At 40.9% G+C, this 17,115-nt stretch overlaps 1 protein-coding gene across 1 annotated transcript in view; it reads left to right on the forward strand.

Annotated features, from left to right (window-relative positions):
• Positions 1–17,115, forward strand: part of LOC134585670 (elongin-A-like) — a 113,384-nt gene that overhangs the window by 88,113 nt on the left and 8,156 nt on the right. Inside the window, exons 9-10 of the mRNA XM_063441124.1 lie at positions 425–548; positions 15,662–15,792. Of these exons, the coding sequence (XP_063297194.1) occupies positions 425–548; positions 15,662–15,792 (255 nt within the window). The remainder of the gene's footprint in view (positions 1–424; positions 549–15,661; positions 15,793–17,115) is intronic.

A 17,115-nucleotide genomic window follows, 5' to 3' on the forward strand; every position in this document is an offset into this window, starting at 1 on the left:
TTACACTTGCAGGGTTAAGGGTAGTGGGAGTTGGCACCCAGACCACTCCAATGAGCTGAAGTGGTCTGGGTGCCTGGAGTGTCCCTTTAAGGACCAAACTTCTGGAATAAAAGGGAATCATGACGTGTCACACACGTCATGTGTCCTTAAGGGGTTAAATAGAATTTGCATAATAATTTGGAACAGGGTGTATATCTGTATCTGGCTTAGGAGAGGTCTATCCTCACAGCCTACCTGTGGTATCTATCTTAAAACTCACCATGTGTAACATTGCAGATTGACATAGATTATTAAAATTACTCCACATTAGAAGCCATTATGTGGGCCTCTTGAAATTCAAACTTCCAAGTTTAAAAAGAGAGTGATAAATGCGTTAATCTGTCTCATAACACTTAAACCCCTCTTTTCTAAATGTTTCTCTTAGGTCGACAGGTAAAACTTGCTTATATTCATAGTGCAGCAAAACCTCCACGGTACATTCGTCGTAAGCAAGAGATCAATGGGACAGCTGGACCGATTATACAGCCTCATCCAATGGATAAGTTCAAGTAAGTAATCGTTCGTATTTGGTGAATGTGACTTTCTACAAAGGAAGATAAGTTTCTTGCACTCCTTTAACCAACAGGTGTTGTTTAAGCACATTGGTGGCATGTAGGCAGGGCCAGTGGAAGGATTTTTGGGTACACAGGTGAAGATGACTTTGGCGCGTCGGCCCCCTCGTACCCCCTAATTAAAAGAATCTTCAGCGGTGTGCCTCTTAACCCGCCTTTTATTTCTTATGCCGTTTTTAAAATCTTGCCACCTTTAGTGTATGGTATCCCCTATTTTTCCAAATTGTCTTACATCTCCCTTGTGTGTTGCACTTCCCCCAGACCCTCGGGGTCTCTTTCCTCTTCTTCAGCCTCTCTGTCTGTCACCCCCACCCCCATTGTATTTCCACCCCAAGGCCCCTCTGTACATCTTTCTCACCCCCAGGCCCATGTGTGTGTCTTTCTCCCCCTCTTGTCTCTGTGTGTCTTTCTCCCCACTCCGTTTCCCCCTGTTAGCCACTCTCCCCTCTGTCCCTTAGTGTTCCTCTCCCCTCCCCTCCTTGTCCCTTAGTGTTCCTCTCCGTTCCCCATCCCTTATTGGTCCTCTGCCTTGTCCCTTAGTGCTTCACTCTCCCCCCTTATCTGTATTAGTGCCCCCCATTTCCCTTATTGTTTCCCTCATCTTAGTGTTCCTCTCCCATCCCTTACCGCTCTTTTAGTGCCCCCCCATATTTCTTAGTGTTCCTTTTCCCTTCTCTCCCCTGTCCCTTAGTGTCCCTTCCATCCCTTAGTGGCCCACTCCCCTCACTCCCTGGTGTGCCTCCTACCTCTTTTGTTTTGTAGTGTGGCTGAGCGAAACAGACCGCGGTACAGGAGCTTCAGTTTCCTGTACCAGGACAGACTGACAGGAAGTGCTCTCTCTCAGTGAGCACTTCCTGCAAGTTCGGCCGGGTACAAGAAAAAGAAGCTCCTGTACCGCCATCTGCTCAGCCAAGCTACTCTGAATGACTGTCTAGTAGGGGGAGCGCTGTGCGCAGTGGCGTACACATGACCCATGGGCTCCCGGTGCGAAAATTGATCCGTGCCCCCCCCCCCCCCGCTTACTCTGCGCGGGCCGGGGCCGCAACACATGGCGTCGGGCACCTGGTCGCAGGGGTTGCAGGGCTGCGATCCCTGCGACCGTGGTATGTACGCCAGTGCATGCAGATGCACACACACTTAAAAGACCACTACAGACACACAGATCACATCAGCTCAATGAAGTGGTCTGGGTGTCAAGTCCCTCTAGTTTTAACCCAGCAGCTGAAAACATGGCAGTTTCAGAGCAACTGCTATGTATTCACTGAGAGTTAATACAGCCTCTAGTGGCTGTCTCACTGACAGCCGCTAGAGGAGCTTCCGCGATTCTAAGACACTGAACGTCCATAGTAATGCTTTCCTATGGGCGGTTTGAATACGCCACTGCCCCTGAGTGCTTCCTCTTCAGCTCTCACGCGCCGCGTAGGGATGCCGGCGCCGGAAGATGATGTCATCTTCCGGCTCCGGTATCAGTGCGGCGCGCGAGGGAGCTGAAGAGGAAGCACTCAGGGGAGAGTGCTCCCTCGCGCGCCCGCAGGACCGGCCGTGGGGTGACAGCAGGGGCCAGCCTTGAGGAGGGGGGGGCCCTGAGGTGGCCGGCTCCTGGGCCCCCCAGGAGAAGAGGCTAGCCCAGTGCGTACATACCGGGTCGCAGGGGCGGCCGGGCCCCCGTCGCAGCCGCGACCCCTGCGACCCTGGTATGTACGCCACTGGCTGTGTGGTTCCCTCCTACCGGATCACTCTAATCTAGCGCCCCCGGGCCGGTGCCACCAAAGGTACTGTAACGCCTAATGGACGCACCGGCCCTGCATATAGACAGGCCTAGCCCAAAACTTTGTTCTGTCTGGATCCAAGAATAAAATGCTACCCCCTCCCACCACAATCACTGGACATCCATTATGTTATACAGTCTGTGTTAGTGTCTGTGGGGGAAGTTTTTAATATTTTGTTTTTTATATATTTATAATTGGGGACCCTTGATTCCCTGTTGGTCCAGTGTCACAGCATGCTTGTCCTGTGAAGAGGGGGCTGGGAGTCTAATCTTCCCTTCCAGCAAAATCTGCTCCTCTTGCGTTATGGCACTGTTCTGTGCGGCGCGCATACACCATGCCGTAGCGTTGCCATGACAACCTGTGGCCACGCTCTTGTGGCTCACAAGACGAAAAAAAGCTGATTGTGCTGGAGGGGAAGATTAGACTCCCAAGCCCCCACTTCACAGGGCAAACTTGCAACGACCATAAAACAGCCCGGCCCCACAGCAGGCTGGTTGAAGTGTGGAGAGGCGGCAAAATGCTTCCACTGTCAAAGTGCTGTCTGAAACCATGGCCCCATCAGGACCTATGGACAGGCTGGCTCTACATATATGTATTTACAGTAATGCTATTTTCTATATTTTTTATTAATTTTATGCTGAGATTCACATTGCATGGCAACTCATGTTAAGGTAGTTGTCAAATTATTATTTTTAATCTTTTTAAAATTTAGGAATATTTTTCAAAGTGTCACCAACACTTTTCTATCCAACTTTTGGCAAATAATTTAATTTGGAAAATAGAAAATTCACAGGTTCAACAGGATGGGTACTTCAAATAAGATTTACTCGAAACAGGAACACAAATATACAATGTTTCAGTATCAAACCATAATCATGTATAACAGGGAATATCACATAATATATACAGGCATAAAACACGCAAAAAGCAAGACACACCTCTAAAGAGTGTTTATAGTAACCATAGTAACAAGGGTAATCAAAATGTGTATACAATGTATATAGCAATATACGTATTACCTTATAGCAAAATGTATCAATATATTTATAATCCAGTATATTGGAATAGCAGGACAGAAAACAAGATGGTATATTGTACCAGAGTTCCCTGTACCCCGGCTAGGTACCTCCACCAAGGACTGCTTCATAGCTTAAACCGCCGTGCCTTAACTGGGGTAATCAAGGAGCAGGATAAAGGACTTGCTCTATTTCCTCCCAGGGACTGGATGACACACAGTCCTGGGAGCTCTAGTCCTTACAAGGACTGAAAACAAGGTGCTGAGTAGTGAATGCCCCTTACCCTCCCAGTAACTGGATGACACAAAGGCCTCGGAGCACAAGTGATTTTAATGAACCAAACTCTGCCTTTTATGCACAGACCCCAGCACGGGGTCTCCATTGTATTCAACACAAGCCCCTTCCAGGTATCTCTGGTCTGAGAGATAATTGCTTTAAAGACCAGTAAGCTAATTATCTCCCAGGAACAGAGAGATGAACACAATAATATAAAAACATAAAATAACCCCACAAAGACAACCCCCAAACGGCCCTGATCTGATTGCCCAAGTTATCCAAATAGCGCTCAGACCCATGCAGTGTAGGGGAAACGCCACTGTGTTAAAGTTCTGGCCGGCCGCACACGTGGTCCTATGCCCAAAATTGTTCCAGAGCGTTTGGTGCTTTTGTTGGTCAACTTTTTGGAGCTCCTGCGGCCGCAATACTGGGTGCTCCTCCTAGCTCTCAGGTAGTGTTTTTCCCCTTAGTCTCAGGCATCTTCCCTCAAAAAAATGCTCTCCTGGTGGGTTGCACAGTGGCTAAAAACACCAGACCAAGTTGTCTGGGAACCGCACAGTCATCTCATGCCGAATACAGTTCCATAACATTTGTGGCGAAGTCCCACTGAGTTGACCGGGAACCCACAAAGTCCTCATGCCAAAATTAGTTCTTGAGCGGTCAAGGCGAAGTACCTCAGGGACTTCTCGTGGGTTTGCTAATACATACAAGGCTGAGTCACTTTCTTAATCTATAGACAGATTAAGAAAGTGTTTTGAGACACTTGGGGAAAACTGGGAGACATGGGAACACTGAGACACTAGGGATACAATGTCCCCAAGTGTCTTGGTGTCTCCAAGCCAGTGTCCCCATTTCTTCCAGTGTCTGTGTCCCTAGTGTCTCAGTGTTCCCATGTCTCCCAGTGTCCCTAGTGTCTGTGTACCCATGTCTTCCAGTGTTCCCATGTCTCCCAGTGTCACCATGTCTGTGTCCACTAGGGGGCACTGGGCAACATGGGCACACTGTGATACATAGTGTCCCCATGTCTGTGTTCACTAGTGACATGGGGACACTTGTAGACATAGGGACACACACTAGGGGACACTGGAAGCAATCAATCTATACAGCAGAATCAAACTGTAATTTTTTTGTGATTTCACAGTATTTTCTCTTATGTCACATTTTGTGATTTAAATCATGTGATTTCACACATACATACCTAGTTATGCAAATTAGTAAGGCCTGTATTTTTTTTCCAAGTAAGGTGGCAACCCTAACTTCTCTTTACATACTCTTGCCTAAGTATGGAAACTTAAGAGGGATATATGGAAACAAAACTTGTGTGAACGAGCTGAAATTAAATTAAAGTAATGCTGACTTTGATCTCTCTATAATACTATGGCATGTTCCCTTTCTTCTACACTCACTACATCCACCTTTTCTCTCAGGCTGTATACCAGGAGTTACTGCCTACTAGTAAGAAGGTAATGAGACAAGTGGACATATGAGTGCTAAGGGACAGTCCTTAGAAAGCATGGAGCGAGCGCATCATTACACATTTATGCCAAACTCAGGAAGCTGTTGGCCAGCATGCATTCATGCCAGGCTAGCCTTCTAATTCTTTGGGAAGACACGCCTTCTTTTTCGGCATGTTCGTCCATTTCGGAAGTTCTGGGTACATGATCCGCGTCAGTGGCCCACCCTTTTACATGGCCCTTGACTTCCTGCTTCACTGAACACTGCTGTTAGGGGATATGGATTTACTTGAAAGATGAAAGCATGAATTAGAGAGCGAGTAGCATATTTTAAGAGAAAATCTGAGTTTTCTTACAGCTGCGTCCTATGAGTTTCCCTCAGTCAACATCTCCACCAGATACATAACGCTTGAGAGGTATGACTGTTTTGGTGTTTTTGGTCGATAAGATTCTGTACTTAGGCCCCTCATAATTGTCAGCACCAGGCCCACTGGGCTCTTAATCTGGCCCTGATACAATGTATTTATATTTTATAAATAGTAATCTGGCTAACAGTTTGTAGAAAGCAAATAAGTTTCCTTTCAACTGTAAACTACATGGCATCACACTGTTTGAATATTTCAAATGCAAGTGAATGCCATGAGGTCTCGGGATCACTCAGATCCACTTTATTTGTAGAGAATGTTGATTTTGAAACCAATTTGAACACTTAATTATACTTGGTGTTCATTTGACACTATTGTGCCAACCATAGATTACCTTCAAAAAGAAATTGTGAAAATTGACTGTGAGCTACAAGAAAATAAGTGCATTAAAAATGCAACTCATTATGGAAACACAGTACAAAATGTGAAAAAATTTAAAGAAATTGACCGAAAAAAGAGCCAAGTTTCTTTTAAATGCCGAGGACCATTTCAAACTGAAATTTTTTGGCGACACAATGGAGTTGGCATTTTTCCTACAAAGTAATGTTATGTTTCTCTTCTACACCCGCCCCATCAAAGTAGAAGTCTGCAACACTGCCACTTGGAACACTTTAATAAATATGATCAAAATTATGGAATTTAACAGCAACTGTTCAGAACACTGCCTCCTCTCTGAAAAGGGGAGAGAAATCAGCCCACGTTATGGGTTTTGACATGTTTAACAGAATTTTGGCTACCTGATTGATGGCTCTGATGGGAGCGAGGTTGTCTTAGATCTGCAACCATAATTACAAGTTACTGCCTTTATAAGCCACTTATGAATTGGTACCAGGAACTCTTGGCACCATAAGATTTGCTACAATGCAAAAGTTTTTTTTAATTTACATATTAAGCTTGACCTCAAGCAAATGCAATATTTTATATAAAGTTAATCTAGAGACTCTTCTTTCCAGTTGGGATTTGCATATCAATGTTATAAGGGAGGGGTTATTACATTATTTCACATAAAGATCTTCTATTTGTTCACTGACTCGAATTCTATTTTGGAAGTGTGTTCTCCGCAGAATGAACTCCATTTCTATGCATAAAATGTATCATGAGTGGGAGCCCAGTGTCCTTGGGCGTATTAAACCGCTTGGGAAGACTGTAGCTGTGATGGTGGCCACCATCCCTGGAATTCTGCCCTTCCCAATGGCAGAATTGTCTGTTTCCTCTTATGTCTGGGTTGTTTTGTGCCCATTGTAGGTTCAGGGTGTATATTTAAGTGTTCTTGCATAGCAAGACCACTTAATGTTATCTCACATATATATTATTATTAAGTGTTCTTGCATAGCAAGACCACTTAATGTTATCTCACATATATATTATTAAGTGTTCTTGCATAGCAAGACCACTTAATGTTATCTCACATATATATTATTAAGTGTTCTTGCATAGCAAGACCACTTAATGTTATCTCACATATATATTATTATTATTATTCTTATTATTCTTATTATAGCCAAATTTGCCACCCTAACTCCTCCCACAGTTTTTACACTACATAGACAAAAATATACCAAAACGTGCAGATTGTTCCCGATCGGATTGCTATTACTTTGTGGAACGTTTCGCCGAATGGTTCTCGGAATATCGTCGTTCTTGTGGCGAAATTTGTCCCATAGGAATGAATGGCAAAGCTAGAGTGGGAGCTGGCAAAAGCTGAAAAATCAGGACATGATTTCTAAACTGCCACCACTCCCTCATTTTCAGGCCCACCTACACAAATCTTATATCAAAACGTTCAGCTATCCCTGCTGCCACTAGAAATGTCCACGGCTAAGCCATAGTCCTTATAGTTTTCACAATATGACCATTTGTTTGCAACTCACGCCTTCCATTGACATTCATTGAAACTCCACTCTGCAAAGCTCACATTTGAAGGGCAATTTCTAAACTGCGACTGTGCCTTCATTGTTAATATCTCAGAGACATACTATACATCAAAATGTAGGTCTGGGTCTTGTGATTCTCACAATATAAAGCTCTTCACTGTAGGAATTATAGTTTTTAAAATACGACCGTTTGAAGATGGCAACCGCCAAAATACTCTGACCTGTGCAAGGCTGCAGCAGCAAGTGATGTCATAGACAAAGCCTTTTACACCTGCTAATTTTTTTATAACTGTATGTTTTAATGTAACTGTGAAGCACTTTGGGCAACAACATTGCAATTAAATGTGCTATATAAATAAATACTAACAGTTACTCCGCCCACTCTAGTTGTAGACTACTGATGGAGGCAAGAACACTTCACACAATTTCCCCAGAAATTGTAGCTTTTCTAGTTATTATTATTCTTATTATAGCCAAATTTGCCACCCTAACTCCTCCCACAGTTTTTACACTACATAGACAAAAATATACCAAAACGTGCAGATTGTTCCCGATCGGATTGCTATTACTTTGTGGAATGTTTCACCGAATGGTTCTCGGAATATCGTCGTTCTTCTGGCGAAATTTGTCCCATAGGAATGAATGGCAAAGCTAGAGTGGGAGCTGGCAAAAGCTGAAAAATCAGGACATGATTTCTAAACTGCCACCACTCCCTCATTTTCAGGCCCACCTACACAAATCTTATATCAAAACGTTCAGCTATCCCTGCTGCCACTAGAAATGTCCACGGCTAAGCCATAGTCCTGATAGTTTTCACAATATGACCATTTGTTTGCAACTCACGCCTTCCATTGACATTCATTGAAACTCCACTCTGCAAAGCTCACATTTGAAGGGCAATTTCGAAACTGCGACTGTGCCTTCATTGTTAATATCTCAGAGACATACTATACATCAAAATGTAGGTCTGGGTCTTGTGATTCTCACAATATAAAGCTCTTCACTGTAGGATTTATAGTTTTTAAAATACGACCGTTTGAAGATGGCAACCGCCAAAATACTCTGACCTGTGCAAGGCTGCAGCAGCAAGTGATGTCATAGACAAAGCCTTTTACACCTGCTAATTTTTTATAACTGTATGTTTTAATGTAACTGTGAAGCACTTTGGGCAACAACATTGCAATTAAATGTGCTATATAAATAAATACTAACAGTTACTCCGCCCACTCTAGTTGTAGACTACTGATGGAGGCAAGAACACCACACAATTTCCCCAGAAATTGTAGCTTTTCTAGTTATTATTATTATTATTCTTATTATAGCCAAATTTGCCACCCTAACTCCTCCCACAGTTTTTACACTACATAGCCGAAAATTTACCAAAACGTGCAGATTGTTCCCGATCGGATTGCTATTACTTTGTAGAACATTTCGCCGAATGGTTCACGGAATATCGTCGTTCTTGTGGCAAAATTTGTCCCATAGGAATGAATGGCAAAGCTATAGTGGGAGCTGGCAAAAGCTGAAAAATCAGGACATGATTTCTAAACTGCCACCATTCCCTCATTTTCAGGCCCACCTACACAAATCTTATATCAAAACGTTCAGCTATCCCTGCTGCCACTAAAAATGTCCACAGCTAAGTCGTATTCCTTATAGTTTTCACAATATGACCATTTGTTTGCAACTCACGCCTTCCCTTGACATTCATTGAAACTCCACTCTGCAAAACTCACATTTGAAGGGCAATTTCTAAACTGCGACTGTGCCTTCATTGTTAATATCTCAGAGACATACTATACATCAAAATGTAGGTCTGGGTCTTGTGATTCTCACAATATAAAGCTCTTCACTGTAGGATTTATAGTTTTTAAAATACGACCGTTTGAAGATGGCAACCGCAAAAATACTCTGACCTGTGCAAGGCTGCAGCAGCAAGTGATGTCATAGACATGCACCTGCTAATGGTTTCTATAACTGTATGTTTTAATGTAACTGTGAAGCACTTTGGGCAACAACGTTGCAATTAAATGTGCTATATAAATAAATAATAACAGTTACTCCGCCCACTCCAGTTGTAGACTACTGGTGGAGGCAAGAACACTTCACAATTTCCCCAGAAATTGTAGCTTTTCTAGTTATTATTATTATTATTATTATTCTTATTCTTATTATAGCCAAATTTGCCACCCTAACTCCTCCCACAGTTTTTACACTACATAGACAAAAAATATACCAAAACGTGCAGATTGTTCCCGATCGGATTGCTATTACTTTGTGGAACGTTTCGGCGAATGGTTCTCGGAATATCGTCGTTCTTGTGGCGAAATTTGTCCCATAGGAATGAATGGCAAAGCTAGAGTGGGAGCTGGCAAAAGCTGAAAAATCAGGACATGATTTCTAAACTGCCACCACACCCTCATTTTCAGGCCCACCTACACAAATCTTGTATCAAAACGTTCAGCTATCCCTGCTGCCACTAGAAATGTCCACGGCTAAGCCATAGTCCTGATAGTTTTCACAATATGGCCATTTGTTTACAACTCACGCCTTCCATTGACATTCATTGAAACTCCACTCTGCAAAGCTCACATTTGAAGGGCAATTTCTAAACTGCGACTGTGCCTTCATTGTTAATATCTCAGAGACATACTATACGTCAAAATGTAGGTCTGGGTCGTGTGATTCTCACAATATAAAGCTCTTCACTGTAGGATTTATAGTTTTTAAAATACAACCGTTTGAAGATGGCAACCGCGAAAAAACTCTGGCCTGTGTAAGGCTGCAGCAGCAAGTGATGTCATAGACAAAGCCTTTTACACCTGCTAATGTTTTTATAACTGGATGTTTTAATGTAACTGTCAAGCACTTTGGGCAACAACATTGCAATTAAATGTGCTATATAAATAAATAATAACAGTTACTCCGCCCACTCCAGTTGTAGACTACTGGTGGAGGCAAGAACACTTCACAATTTCCCCAGAAATTGTAGCTTTTCTAGTATATTATGTGTTGTTTGATCTTCTGTCCTGATGGTGCCCTGTACCAACTCTGTAGATTTGGCTGTAGGTCCTGTGCAGTGCCATTCAGGTAGATTTGCATATTATAACCAAAGCAGGCAGAAGATGTATTTCCTGTCAGTGTTTGTCTTCCCTGCTCTTTTATGAATATTTTGTGTTGTAACCGCTGCTGGTTCCCCTATTTACCACTATAACATCTTAAAGCATAGAATTTAGCAGGGCTAACCATACAGATATCTTGGCTGTAGTATTAAATAGTTAGTAAGAGATCCTCTATTTAAAATATATAAATAATTGAGAATACAATAAAAACAGGGATATTCTTGGAAGCAATAAAGTTTTGTCTTTAAAAATATTTTATTAAATAAAAATATAAATAGACTTATGAAATGTAGTAATCCATTACAAATATGTATAGCAGAGTTTATAAGATTAAAGTATATATTTGCAATATCCATAAAATATAACATATCCTCTTGAACATCAACCTCTTAGGCATGATAATATGGATCAGCGTCTCTGCATCCAAAATTCTCATCAGTGTCCAAATATTAATAGGTACACCTATTTATACCTTTGATTTTAAATTAGGTCAGATCTACCAGCATTAAGCTAGTCACTTGGTTCATGAGCCACAAACGCCTTTGTAAAGGTGCTGTCTGGGGGTGTCGATGCAGAGAGGTTGAAACCTGCCTAGAACAGGCAGAGGAATCCATAACTGTCTAGGATTAGGTTGCATTACCTAACTGGGAGAAGAACAGGCAGAGGAGCTAATGCCTGCCTTCTAGGGACCTATCCTATTAAGTACGAGCTCCATGCCTGCCCTGGCCACAACCCGCCGCCTGTTCCCACCTACTGCCCCTTCAACCTTGCTTCATGGAAATCTCGCCAATGATTTCTTCTGGACAATACACCTGGAGGAGAGGCTACTCTAGGAGTCTGTATTGTTAGTGAGCACCAATAACCAAATTTATTCTGCTGAAGGGATGATCTTCCATGGAGAGCCTTGTTTTTTTTTTTTTTCCCCTTTATTTTGAAAACTTCTTTTAAAAGGTTTGATCCAAATCTGGCATAGCACCATAGCACCCAGACAGTCTAGGCAGCAAAATCACTACACAGATCTATAGTGATTATCTTAGAGTGTCTAACCTTCTCACCACCACCCTTGGTATGGGCTAGTTGTACGGTCCTTCTGATTTTGTTGGCACAAAACAAATGGGGTTAATGGGGGGGAGAGATAATCGGTTAATCAAAATTTCCTTTTAATGGCGTTACCTAAAATAGAGAAACTTATATAGGCTTTTACAGATCCCATAGATTTTTTTTGAATCACCTTACTAAGATGTTTGAGATGAGGCTATAAAATAGAGCGGGAAGGGGGGTTGTGTTGAGATGATGGGGTGCAGAGTTTAGGTGGGGGGGGGGGGGGGGCTGATGGCAAGGAGAAACCGTGAATGGAATCATGTATACCTTGCAAAAAAATCTTCTCTATGATCTCAGGCAGCACAAACAAGGGTAAAATATTCCCTGAAATTGATTTAATATAAGTTTCTATTTAACTCCTCTGCATACCTTATCCCCATATCACACTATGGCCTAAATTTAATAAGCTTTACAAATGATTCCATTCTGTTAGAAAAAACGTTAAAAGGTTTATCTACCGATGTCACCATTAAAGCAGATATACTGTAGATTGTGTAATTTACTCCCCCCCCAAAAAACATACAATGAATACTTACATGCCATTGTACATATTTTGAATTAAGATGCCTGCGGCTGCCATAACTAACACACATACAAAGCCATTTTGGTTTACCTGGTAGAGTACAAAACTATTTTAGTTGTGTAACCAAAGCATGAATGTCCTGACATTTCCAGCTTGTGTTTCATAAAAGACCTGTTGCTGTCAGTCACATTGGTATGTGTTTCAATGACGCACTTTACCATGAATTTAATTATTTTAAGTTTGTCACCCTTGTTGAAGCCCTTTATACTTTTCCAGGTTTAAAGAAATCTATTGACCTCCAATAACCATTCCCTTCCCCATAAGCCCAAATAATTCTGTCTCTGCATGGAGTATTTACCTTTATTGCACTATAAAATAGTGATTGGAACTGACCCTCCTGTGTACAATAGTGGCTAACTTTCCTACGTAGGTCCATTCACTGAGTCCATGTTGAATATATATTGCACTTAGCTGGGATTCTATATAGCTCAAGGGCAGACTGTATCAGTCTTCTTGCAGTGTGTGTTCCTAGGAAGAGTGGAACTTTTCATTTACATTAGGAGTGTAAGATGATATTCCTGCTTGTCATCCTTCTAATTTTAATTCAATGCAATGATTAGACATTCTACATTTGTATATGATCATTGAGGCAATGCCCACAATTAAATCTGTCCTTGAAATGTTGATATATATTCCTCTAAATGTTAAAACCTTTCATTAAAGCATGACATGTTGAAAGTCAAATTACATTTGGTTTCTTTCTAAATTAAGCTGGGCTTTGTATAATACCACTTCTTGAGAACTACTCACTAAATGTTTTTATTTATTCACAAATATACAGGGATGGTAAGTGTGCCGAGTGATATAGCTACCTGGGGAGACACCACCAACCTGAATGTTTATAAATAAATGTTTTAAAATATTAGATCTGTTCTTACCCTATGTTTTTCGGTCAGCAGACTTAGTCCTAGTGGTACATTGGAATATGTTGGTGCTGTAAAACAAATACTAACAGAGAAATGGCTGAGATTTGTGCGCAACCTGATTGCTTTATTTATAAAGCACCAACACATTCCGCAGCGCTGTACAATGGGTGGACTAACAGACATGTATTTGTAACCAGACTAGTTGGACAAACCGGAATGGAGGGATTGAGGGTCCTGCTCAATGAGCTTTACATGCTAGAGGGAGTGAGGTATAGTGACACAAAAGATAAGGGTAGGATAGAAAAGTAGTTTGCTAGGATAATATTCACTGAGGGCTTAGTGTTTTGCTTTGATGACCGTTGCAGGAAACAAATTAGATTGTGGGGAGAGAGAATGCTGTTCACAGTTAAATTGAAGTAAGTTTTCAAAGATTTTTTTTTTTTTGAAGGAGCGGAGACTGGGTGAGAGTCTAACAGAAAGGTGTAAGGGTATTCCATAGGAATAGTGCAGCCCTAAAGAAGTGTTTAAGGCGAGCATCAGAGGTAGGAATATGAACAGAGGTTAGACGTAGGACTCCGGCAGTGCGTAGGGGCCTAGATGGGACATATTTGTGTATTAGTGAGGATAAGTAGGTCGGAGCAGCATTGTGTAGAGATTTGTAAGCAAGTTCTTAAGTGGAGTCCTATATCTTACGGTAAGCCAATGTAAGGACTGACAGAGGGGGGAGGTGTTGAAGGTGCGGTGGACGATGAGTCTCGCCGCCACACTCGTTATAGACTGTAACGGGGCAAGTTGGGCACACTTAAGCAAGACCACTGAGAAGCGGATTACAGTAGTCAAGGCGAGAGAGGATAGCTATTGGACATGAGTGGTAAAGGAGAGGTCGGAGTCAAGGGAACACCTAGGCAGAGAGCCTGCGCGGTAAAGTGGATGGTAGCACCATTGACTTTGGGGGAAACAGACAATGGAGTAGCAACACTTGAGGGAGGGAAGAAGTTCTGTTTTGGACAGGTTAAGCTTAAGGAAGTGAGCAACCATCCAGTTGAAAATAGCAGAGAGGCACTCAGACATGAGTCAAGAGGAGTGGTGAGAAATCGGGCGAGGACAGATAAATTGGCATGTCATCCGCATAGAAATTATACCAGAAGCTTGTGAGTTTACCAAGGGAGGCAGTGTAGATTGGGAACAATAGGGGACCATTAAAAAAATGGTGTATAATCTAATTTTTTTTTCTTCATTTTTTTTAAATGTATATCGGTCTGTGTGTCTCATCCTTAGTTTTTTTTTTTTGGAAGGGGGGTATTTCGATATATATGTGTGTATATATATATATAAAAAATTTGCTAAATATTGCCTTTTTAGAAGTAACTTTGTCTACAAATGTGGTGATTTCAAAGCACAGCCTGCCATATAATCCAACTACACAAACTTGTATTTTCTTTGTGTGTAAGGATACCATGTGAAAGATATATGAACGCACAAAATGTGTACAGCATCATGGGTAAGAGATGTGACATACACGCATGCACAACCCCCCTATCTATGCCTAGAAGTTATCTGATCACACGGTTGCAGGGGACGTTTTGAGAAACTCAATCCATATCCAGAAGAGCTGTGAAGTTGCTTTGTACAATTTATTGGGGATTAAATACAAACACTTTACTATATCAAAAAGGCTTTGTCTTGATGTGCGTTAGGGTTGCGTCATGTTACTTGCCACGGAAAGTGTTAAGTGTAGTTTGTCATGCCTGACTGCTGTATTTGGGAACAGTGTTACTGCTGATAGGTCTCTTGGCTACAAGGTAGGCATGTTCTAATCTAGACTACAAGAATTGGATCTGGGTGGTGGGATATGGACCTTGGGGAGTTGAATTGTGAAGAGTCATGGTGTACACACTTTGTAATATGGCTATTCTGTTTTTCTGTAGCAGAACATCTTTTTGATTTTTCCAAAGTATGTAACAGATGGGGGTAAGAAATAAATGTCAAGTGTAAATTCAGATTAGCGCTGATATGAGGATTCTAGATCCAGTTTGGCACCTTGCTTAAGGTCTTGAGTATTAATCCATCTTTGTAGTAGGAAATGCATTTCTCATCAGAAGCAAGGCATTGGTAAAATAAATATGCACAGGGGAACAGGAAATTAACGGTAATGTTTGGGAAAGCTGATTTGACAGATGGCAAGGGAAAAAAAAGACTGCATGCGTTTCTAGCTTGCTCTAGCTCTGTGATGATGCTCTGTTATGTTCTATGAAGACAACCTAGAGAATACAGTGTACATTTATTGCATGTGATGTGTATGTGTATATATATATATATATATGTATGTATATATAATTATATTCAAAGCACCATAACAACTACAGTGGATATGGTGCCAGGAGTGCCGGTCTTCTTTCTAGAGTAATCAAGCTATTTAAAAATGGCTTGACACCTTACTTGGTGCCTGAGCCTGCAGCCCTGCTTTATTATCTCTGCTAAGCTAAGCAAGGCTGCAAATATTTATTTACTCTGAGCTAGAAGCATAAGATTAAAGGAACTGATTTATTTACTTTTTTCTTTAGGGTACAAAAAAATGAAAACAAGGACAGAACAATTCCAGTAAATATTCAAACTTCATCAACAACTGCCTGTGTGATTCATAGTAATATTCCCTCATCTGGACCAAGTCAAGATCCCAAAAAAGTTGTGAAAAGTAAGCATGACTCTTTTACCTGTGTACATGTATGTGCTTTAAATATGCATTTCAGATATAAACTCCTAATTCTTCACAAAAACTAGGGATTGTTCTAGCTCTAGTGAACGAATAATCAAAATTGTATTAACCTCTGCGTGACCAGACCACTTTTAAATGTACTTACCGTTGGGGACCAGGGCTGTTTTTACATTTCTGGAGTGTTTGTGTTTAGCTGTAATTTTCCTTACTTATTTACTGTACCCACACATTATAGATCATTTTTCTGCCACAAAATGGTCTTTCTAAAGATACCATTATTTTAATCATAATTTACTATAAATGTTTTTTATAAAATGATGAAATTAATAAAAACACACCTTTTCTAACTTTAACCCCCAAAATCTGTTGAGCATCTACAACTGCCAAAAAACACCCATGCTAAATGGCTTCTAAATGTTGTCTTGAGTTTATAGGACAATAAGTACAAGTAACACTTTGCTATTTCCAAACCATTTTTTTTTCTTCAAAATGAATGTGTTACATTGTAACACTGATGTCTGTCAGGAATCCCTGAATAACCCTTAATATGTAAATATATATGTATATATGTATGTGTGTGTGTATGTATGTATATATATATATATATATATATATATATATATATATATATATATATATATATATATATATATATATATACACACACTTTTAAAAGAAGACAGCCTAAGGTATTAAACTTGGGGTACTTTGACTCTTTTCATGCAACCATTTTACCACCAATCTACGTATGCCAAATTTTAATTTTTTTTTTTTTTTTTAATTTTCTTGACACACATAGCAATTTAAGAATACATGTACGGAGAACTTTAAGGGTTACTGCCAAAGAACATCCCAATATGTGTTCAGCAACATCTCCAGAGTACAGTGATACCACCCATGTATAGGTATCTTGGCTTCTCTGGGGACTAAAATACCTTATTTGTAGGGTGCGCATTCCAGTATTCCAACTTGGAATTTTCACAGCTGGTCATCATGCACCCATGTCCTATTTGGGACATTTTTTAAGCCGGCCAATGTAATTTACCCCCAAACAATATATTTTGCACATTGAAATTTGCCAGATTGGTTTCCTTTGATACCATATGGCAGCCCAGGAATGAAAAGTAACCCCATCATGGCATACCATTTGAAAAAGTAGACAACTAACTGTATTCAAAATTGGGTATGTCCAGTCTTTTTAATAGCCACTTAGTCACAAACACTGGCCAAAATTAGCATTTATATTTGTTTTTTTTTGTTGCATTTCTCACACACAAACTTCCATTTCACCAATTATATTAT

Source organism: Pelobates fuscus, chromosome 2 (assembly GCF_036172605.1).
Source record: "Pelobates fuscus isolate aPelFus1 chromosome 2, aPelFus1.pri, whole genome shotgun sequence".
NCBI lineage: Eukaryota > Metazoa > Chordata > Amphibia > Anura > Pelobatidae > Pelobates > Pelobates fuscus.